This window comes from Pristiophorus japonicus, chromosome 3 (assembly GCF_044704955.1).
Source record: "Pristiophorus japonicus isolate sPriJap1 chromosome 3, sPriJap1.hap1, whole genome shotgun sequence".
Lineage (NCBI taxonomy): Eukaryota > Metazoa > Chordata > Chondrichthyes > Pristiophoridae > Pristiophorus > Pristiophorus japonicus.
The window spans coordinates 222,743,633-222,753,108 of NC_091979.1; the positions used below are offsets into that span (position 1 = coordinate 222,743,633).

The 9,476-nt window shown below is 49.3% G+C and overlaps 1 protein-coding gene across 1 annotated transcript in view; it reads right to left on the bottom strand.

Moving 5' to 3' along the window:
* The window catches only part of ccar1 (cell division cycle and apoptosis regulator 1), a 122,905-nt gene extending 119,174 nt beyond the window's left edge, over positions 1-3,731 (bottom strand). Inside the window, exons 1-2 of the mRNA XM_070873895.1 lie at positions 3,702-3,731; positions 1,936-1,992 (exon numbers count right to left, since the gene is read on the bottom strand). Coding sequence (XP_070729996.1) covers positions 1,936-1,992; positions 3,702-3,731 — 87 coding nt within the window. The remainder of the gene's footprint in view (positions 1-1,935; positions 1,993-3,701) is intronic.
* Positions 3,732-9,476: the final 5,745 nt, after the last annotated feature.

Consider the following 9,476-nt stretch of genomic DNA (forward strand, 5'->3'; position numbering starts at 1 on the left):
ATGTGTAATATTCACGCTGCCACAGTAACTGTGTGTAATAATCACCTTCCGCAGGAACTGTGCGTAATAATCACCCACCTGCAATAACTGTGTAATAATCACATTCCCACAATGTGTAACAATCATCCTCCCATTGTAACTGTGTGTAATAATCACCCTGCCACAGAAACTGCCTGTAATAATCATCATCATCATAGGCAGTCCCTCGCAATCGAGGAGGACTTGCTTCCACTCCGTAAGTAAGTTCTTTGATGGCTAAACAATCCGATACGAGTGCCACAGACCCTGTTACAGGTGGGACAGATATTCGTCGGGGGAAGGGGTCGGTGGGGCGGGTTTGCCGCACACTCCTTCCGCTGCCTGCGCCTGGCCTCTTCATGCTCCTTGCATCGAGCCTCAAAGAGCTCAACGCCCTCCCGGATGGACTTTCTCCACCTCGAGCGGTCTGCGGCCAGGGTCTCTCAGGTGTCAGTGGTGATGTCATACTTTACCAGCGAGGCTTTGAGGGTGTCGTTATAACGTTTCCGCTGTTCTCTTTTGGCTCGTTTACTATGAAGTAGCTCCGCATAAAGCATTTGCTTAGGGAGTCTTGTATCTGGCATGCGTACTATGTGGCCTGCCCAGCGAAGTTGATCGAGTGTGGTCAGTGCTTCAATACTGGGGATGTTAGCCTGGTCGAGGACACTGATGTTGGTGCACCTGTCCTCCCAGGGGATTTGCAGGATCTTGCGGAGACATCGTTGGTGCTATATCTCCAGCAACTTGAGGTGCCTTCTATACATCGTCCATGCCTCAGATCCATACAGGAGGATGGGTATTACTACAGCCCTGTAGACCATGAGTTTGGTGGTAGATTTGAGGGCCTGGTCTTCAAACACTCTATTGCGCAGGCGGCCGAAGGCTACACTGGCGCACTGGAAGCGATGTTGAATCTCCGCATCAATGTCTGCCTTTGTTGATAAGAGGCTCCCGAGATATGGGAAATGGTCCACTGTTGTCCAGGGCCACGCCGTGGATCTTGATGATTGGAGGGCAGTGCTGTGCGGCGAAGGACCTTTGTCTTACGGATGTTAAGCGTAAGGCAGATGCTTTTGTATGCCTCGGTGAGTACATTGATTATATCCTGGAGTTCAGCCTCTGAAAGTGCACAGATGCAGGCATCATCCGCATACTGCAGCTCAATGACAGAGGTTGGGGTGATCTTGGACCTGGGCTGGAGGCGACGTAGGTTAAACAGCTTCCCACTGGTTCTGTAGTTTAATTCGACTCCAGCGGGGAGCTTGTTGACTGTGAGGTGGAGCATGGCGGTGAGGAAGATTGAGAAGAGGGTTGGAGCGATAACGCAGCCCTGTTTGACCCCGGTCCGGACGTGGATTGGGTCTGTAATGGATCCGTTGGTAAGGATCACAGCCTGCATGTAATTGTGAAGGAGATGAAGGATGTTGACAAACGTTTGAGGGCATCCGAAATGGAGGAGGACGCTCCATAGACCCTCACGGTTGACAGTGTGAAAGGCCTTTGTAAGATCGAAAAAGGCCAAGTATAAGGGCTGGCGCTGCTCCCTCATTTTTCCTGCAACTGTCGCTCTGCAAAGATCATGTCAGTTGTGCCCCGTAGAGGACGAAATCCGCATTGTGATTCCGGGAGGAGCTGCTCGGCTATAAGGAGAAGACGATTGAGGACAACTCGAGCGACAACTTTCCCAGTGACTGAAAGCAGGGAGATTCCACTGTAGTTGCCACAGGCGGACTTGTCCCCCTTTTTAAAAATGATCACAATCACTGCATCTCTGAGATCTCCCGGCATGCTCTCCTCCCTCCAAATGAGAGAGATGAGGCCATGTATCCGCGCCAACAGTGCCTCTCTGCCATATTTTAGCTCCTTAGCAGGGATTCCATCCACACACATAGCCTTGTTATTCTTCAGCTGTTTTACCGCTTTGCCAACCTCGTGCAATATTGGAGTTTCACTGAGTTGGTGGCGGGTGGCATACTGCGGGATGAAATCAAGAACACTCGAGTCAAAGGCAGAGTCTCGATTGAGGAGATCTTCAAAGTGCTCCTTCCATTGTTACACAGTGTGCAACAATCATCCTCCCATAGTAACTGTGTGTAATAATCACCCTGCCACAGGAACTGTGTAATAATCACCCTCCCGCTGTAACTGTGTGCATTAATCACCTGCCCACGGGAACTGTGTAATAATCAACCTCCTACAAGAACTGTGTGTAATAATCACCCTCCCGCAGGAACTCTCTGTAATAATCATGCGCCCACAGTAACTGCCTGTAATAATCACTCCCCAGCAGGAACTGTGTGTAATAATCACCCTCCCATGTTAAATGTGTGTAATAATCACCCTCCCGCTGTAGCTGTGTGTAATAATTGCCATTCCATGGAAAATGTGTAATAATCACGCTCCCGCAGCAACTGTGTGTAATAATCACCCTCCCAAAGTGTCTGTGTGTAATAACCATCCTACCACAGGAACTGTGTGCAATATTCACTTTCCCACAGTAACCGTGTGTAATAATCACCTTCCCGCAGGAACTGTGTGTAATAATGAACCTCCCATGGTAGCCGTATGTAATAATCACCTGCCCATAGCAACTGCGTGTAATAATGACGCCCACCCCTCCCCCGCAATTACTGTGTGTAGTTATCACCAACCCACTGCAAAAGTGTAATAAACACCCCTCCCACAGGAACTGTGTGTAATAATCACCGTCCTGCGGTGACAGTGTGTAATAATCACCTGCCCGAAGTAACTGTGTAATGATCACCATCCCGCAGGTAATGTGTAATATTCACGCTCCCATAGTAACTGTGTGTAATATATATCCTTCCGCAGGAACTGTGCGTAATAATCGCCCACCTGCATTAACTGTGTGTAATAATCACCTTCCCAGAGTAAGCTGCATGTAATAATCACCCTTTCGCAGGAACTGTGTGTAATAATCACCTTCCCGCATATCCTGTGTAAAATAATCACTCTCCAGCAGGAACTGTGTAATAATCACCCTCCCATCGTTATTGTATGTAATAATCACCTACCCACAGTAACTGTGTAATAATCACTCTACAGCAAGAACTGTGTAATAATCACTCTCCCAGAGTAAACTGCCTGTAATAATCACCTTCTCGCAGTATCTGTGTGTAATAATTACCCTCTCGCGGCACCTGTGTGTAATAATCACACTCCAGCATGAACTGTGTGTAATAATCACACTCCAGCATAAACTGTGTATAATAATAACCCTCGCGCAGCTTCCGTGTGTAATAATCACCCTCCCATCGTAACTGTGTGTAATAATCACCCTGCCACAGGAACTGTGTGTAATAATCACCCTAACAGAGGAAGTGTGTGTATTACTCACCCTCCGGCAGTAACTGTGGGTAACAATCACCCTCCCACAGTAACTGTGTGTAATATTCACCCTCCCGCAGTAACTGTTGTGTAATAATCACCATTCCACAGAATCTCTGTGTAATAATCACCCTTCCATGGTAACCGTAATAATCACCTTCCCGGAGTAACTGTGTGAAATAATCACACTCCCACAGTAACTGTGTGTAATAATTACCCTCCCATAGTAATTGTATATAATAATCGTACTCCCACAGAAACTGTTTAATAATCACCGTCCTGCAGGAACAGTGTGTATCAATCACGCTCCTGCAGCTTCTGTGTGTAATAATCACCTTCACGCAGTAACTGTGTGTAATAACCATATTACCGCAATAAATGTATGTAATAATGACCCTCCCGCAGTAACTGTGTGTAATAAATCACCCTCGCACAGGAACTGTGTGTAATACTCAGCCTCCCGCAGTAACTGTGTGTAAAAATCACCCTCTCACAGTAACTGGATTTAATGATCACCCTCCCACAGGAACTGTGTGTAATGATCACCATCCCAAAGTAACTGTGAGTAATAATCACCCTCGCACAGGAACTGTGTGGAATACTCACCCTCCTGCAGTAATAATCACACTCCCAAAGAGGAAGGTAGATTTGGCCCTTTTGGCTAAAGGGACAAAGGGGTATGGAGAGAAAGCAGGAAAGGGGTACTGAGGTAAATGATCAGCCATGATCTTATTGAATGGTGGTGCAGGCTCAAAGGGCCGAATGGCCTACTTCTGCACCTATTTTCAATGTTTCTATGTAACTGTGTGTAATAATCACCCACCCGCAGTAACTGTGTGTAATAATCACCCTCCCGCTGTAACTGTGTGTAATAATCACCATCCCACAGAAACTGTGTGTAATAATCACCCTCCCGTAGTAACTGTGTGTAATAATCACCCTCCCGTAGTAACTGTGTGTAATAAACACTGTCCCACAATAACTGTGTAATAACCATCCTCCCAAAGTAAGGGTGTGTAATAATCACCCGCCCGCAGTAACTGTGTAACAATCACCCTCCCACAATAACTGTGTGAAATAAGGAACCTCCAATGGTAGCTGTGTGTAATAATCACCTGCCCATAGCAACTAAATGTAATAATGACACCCCAGCCCCGCCTAAACCCCGCCCCCCCCGCAAAGGGACAAGGGACAGAGGGACAAGGGACAAGGGGCAAAGGTACAAGGGACAAAGGGACAAAGGGACAAAGGGACAAGGGACAAGGGACAAGGTAAAAAGGGACAAAGGGACAAAAGGACAAGGGACAAAGGGACAAATGGACAAGGGACAAAGGGACAAATGGACAAAGAGACAAAGAACCAAAGGACAAGGGACAAATAGACAAAGGGACAAGGGACAAGGGACAAAGGACAAAGGGACAAGGGACAAGGGACAAAGGGACAAAGGGACAAGGGACAAAGGGAGAAAGGGACAAGGGAGAAAGGGACAAGGGATAAAGGGATAAAGGGACAAGGGACAAGGGACAAAGGGACAAAGGGACAAAGGGACAAGGGACAAGGGACAAAGGGACAAGGTACAAAGGGACAAGGGACAAGGGACAAAGGGACAAGGAAAAAGGGACAAGGGACAAAGGGACAAAGGGACAAGGGACAAGGGACAAGGGACAAAGGGACAAGGGACAAGGTAAAAAGGGACAAAGGGACAAAGGGACAAGGGACAAAGGGACAAATGGACAAGGGACAAAGGGACAAATGGACAAAGAGACAAAGAACCAAAGGACAAGGGACAAAGAGACAAAGGGACAAGGGACAAGGGACAAAGGACAAAGGGACAATGGACAAAGGGACAAAGGGACAAGGGACAAAGGGAGAAAGGGACAAGGGGACAAGGGATAAAGGGACAAGGGACAAGGGACAATAGGACAAAGGGACAAAGGGACAAGGGACAAGGGACAAGGGACAACGGGACAAAGGGACAAGGTACAAAGGGACAAAGGGACAAGGAAAAAGGGACAAGGGACAAAGGGACAAAGGGACAAGGGACAAGGGACAAGGGACAAAGGGACAAGGGACAAAGGGACAAGGGACAAGGGACAAAGTGACAAGGGACAAGGGACAAAGGGACAAGGGACAAAGGACAAGGGACAAAGGGACAAGGGACAAAGGGACAAGGGACAAAGGGACAAGGGACAAGGGACAAAGTGACAAGGGACAAGGGACAAAGGGACAAGGGACAAAGGACAAGGGACAAAGGGACAAGGGACAAAGGGACAAAGGGACAAAGGGTCAAGGGACAAAGGGACAAAGGGACAAGGGACAAGGGACAAGGGACAAAGGGACAAGGGACAAAGGGACAAGGGAAAAGGGACAAAGTGACAAGGGACAAAGGGACAAGGGACAAAGGGACAAGGGACAAAGGACAAGGGACAAAGGAAAAGGGACAAAGGACAAGGGACAAAGGGACAAGGGACAAAGGGACAAGGGACAAAGGGACAAGGTACAAAGGGACAAGGGACAAGGGACAAAGGGACAAGGGAGAAGGGACAAAGGGACAAAGGGACACGGGACAAGGAACAAAGTGACAAGGGACAAAGGGACAAGGGACAAAGGACAAGTGACAAAGGACAAGGGACAAAGGGACAAGGGACAAAGGGACAAGGGACAAAGGGACATGGTACAAAGGGACAAGGGACAAGGGACAAGGGACAAGGAAAAAGGGACAAAGGGACAAAGGGACAAGGGACAAGGGACAAAGGGACAAGGGACAAAGGAACAAGGAAAAAGGGACAAGGGACAAGGGACAAGGGACTAAGTGACAAGGGACAAAGGGACAAAGGGACAAGGGACAACGGGACAAAGTGACAAGGGACAAGGGACAAAGGGACAAGGGACAAAGGGACAAGGGACAAAGGACAAGGGACAAAGGGACAAGGGACAAAAGGACAAGGGACAAAGGACAAGGGACAAAGGGACAAGGGACAAAAGGACAAGGGACAAAGGGACAAGGTACAAAGGGACAAGGGACAAAGGGACAAGTGACAAAGGGACAAGGGACAAGGGACAAAGGGACAAGTGACAAAGGGACAAGGGACAAGGGACAAGGGACAAAGGGACAAGGGACAAAAGGACAAGGGACAAAGGGACAAGGGACAAAGGGACAAGGTACAAAGGGACAAGGGACAAAGGGACAAGGGACAAAGGGACAAGGGACAAAAGGACAAGGGACAAAGGGACAAGGGACAAAGGGACAAGGTACAAAGGGACAAGGGACAAAGGGACAAGTGACAAAGGGACAAGGGACAAAGGGACAAGGGACAAAAGGACAAGGGACAAAGGGACAAGGGACAAAGGGACAAGGTACAAAGGGACAAGGTACAAAGGGACAAGGGACAAAGGGACAAGTGACAAAGGGACAAGGGACAAGGGACAAAGTGACAAGGGACAAGGGACAAAGGGACAAGGGACAAGGGACAAGGGACAAAGGGACAAAGGGACAAGGGACAAAGGGAGAAAGGGACAAGGGACAAAGTGACAAGGGACAAGGGACAAAGGGACAAGGGACAAAGGGACAAGGGACAAAGGACAAGGGACAAAGGGAGAAGGGACAAAGGGACAAGGGACAAAGGGAGAAAGGGACAAGGGACAAGGGACAAGGGACGAAGGGACAAGTGACAAAGGGACAAGGGACAAGGGACAAAGTGACAAGGGACAAGGGACAAAGGGACAAGGGACAAGGGACAAGGGACAAAGGGACAAATGGACAAAGAGACAAAGAACCAAAGGACAAGGGACAAATAGACAAAGGGACAAGGGACAAGGGACAAAGGACAAAGGGACAAGGGACAAGGGACAAAGGGACAAAGGGACAAGGGACAAAGGGAGAAAGGGACAAGGGAGAAAGGGACAAGGGGACAAGGGATAAAGGGACAAGGGACAAGGGACAAAGGGACAAAGGGACAAAGGGACAAGGGACAAGGGACAAAGGGACAAGGTACAAAGGGACAAGGGACAAGGGACAAAGGGACAAGGAAAAAGGGACAAGGGACAAAGGGACAAAGGCACAAGGGACAAGGGACAAGGGACAAAGGGACAAGGGACAAAGGGACAAGGGACAAGGGACAAAGTGACAAGGGACAAGGGACAAAGGGACAAGGGACAAGGTAAAAAGGGACAAAGGGACAAAAGGACAAGGGACAAAGGGACAAATGGACAAGGGACAAAGGGACAAATGGACAAAGAGACAAAGAACCAAAGGACAAGGGAAAAAGAGACAAAGGGACAAAGGGACAAAGGGACAAGGGACAAGGGACAAAGGGAGAAAGGGACAAGGGGACAAGGGATAAAGGGACAAGGGACAAAGGGACAAGGGACAAGGGACAAAGGGACAAGGAAAAAGGGACAAGGGACAAAGGGACAAAGGGACAAGGGACAAGGGACAAGGGACAGGGACAAAGGGACAAGGGACAAGGGACAAAGTGACAAGGGACAAAGTGACAAGGGACAAAGGGACAAGGGACAAAGGACAAGGGACAAAGGGACAAGGGACAAAGGGACAAAGGGACAAAGGGACAAGGGACAAAGGGACAAAGGGACAAGGGACAAGGGACAAGGGACAAAGGGACAAGGGACAAAGGGACAAGGGAAAAGGGACAAAGTGACAAGGGACAAAGGGACAAGGGACAAAGGGACAAGGGACAAAGGACAAGGGACAAAGGAAAAGGGACAAAGGACAAGGGACAAAGGGACAAGGGACAAAGGGACAAGGGACAAAGGGACAAGGGACAAGGGACAAAGGGACAAAGGGACAAGGGAGAAGGGACAAAGGGACAAGGGACAAGGAACAAAGTGACAAGGGACAAAGGACAAAGGACAAGTGACAAAGGACAAGGGACAAGGGACAAGGGACAAAGGGACAAGGAAAAAGGGACAAGGGACAAAGGGACAAAGGGACAAGGGACAAGGGACAAAGGGACAAGGGACAAAGGGACAAGGGACAAAGGGACAAAGGGACAAGGGACAAGGGACTAAGTGACAAGGTACAAAGGGACAAGGGACAAGGGACAAGGGACAAAGGGACAAGGGACAAAGGGACAAGGAAAAAGGGACAAGGGACAAAGGGACAAAGGGACAAGGGACAAGGGACAAGGGACAAAGGGACAAGGGACAACGGGACAAAGTGACAAGGGACAAGGGACAAAGGGACAAGGGACAAAGGACAAGGGACAAAGGGACAAGGGACAAAGGGACAAGGGACAAAGGGACAAGGGACAAAGGGACAAGGTACAAAGGGACAAGGGACAAGGGACAAAGGGAGAAAGGGACAAGGGACAAAGTGACAAGGGACAAGGGACAAAGGGACAAGGGACAAAGGGACAAGGGACAAAGGGACAAAGGGACAAGGGACAAAGGGACAAGGGACAAGGGACAAGGGACAAAGGGACAAAGGGACAAGGGACAAAGGGAGAAAGGGACAAGGGACAAAGTGACAAGGGACAAGGGACAAAGGGACAAGGGACAAAGGGACAAGGGACAAAGGGCAAGGGACAAAGGGACAAGGGACAAAGGGACAAGGGACAAAGGGAGAAAGGGACAAGGGACAAGGGACAAGGGACGAAGGGACAAGTGACAAAGGGACAAGGGACAAGGGACAAAGTGACAAGGGACAAGGGACAAAGGGACAAGGGACAAAGGGACAAGGGACAAAGGGACAAAGGGACAAGGGACAAGGGACTAAGTGACAAGGGACAAAGGGACAAGGGACAATGGACAAGGGACAAAGGGACAAGGGACAAAGGGACAAGGGACAAGGGACAAGGGACAAAGGGACAAGGGACAACGGGACAAAGTGACAAGGGACAAGGGACAAAGGGACAAGGGACAAAGGGACAAGGGACAAAGGACAAGGGACAAAGGGACAAGGGACAAAGGGACAAGGGACGAAGGGACAAGGGACAAGGGACAAAGGGAGAAAGGGACAAGGGACAAGGGACAAGGGACAAAGGGACAAGTGACAAAGGGACAAGGGACAAGGGACAAAGTGACAAGGGACAAGGGACAAAGGGACAAGGGACAAGGGACAAGGGACAAAGGGACAAAGGGACAAGGGACAA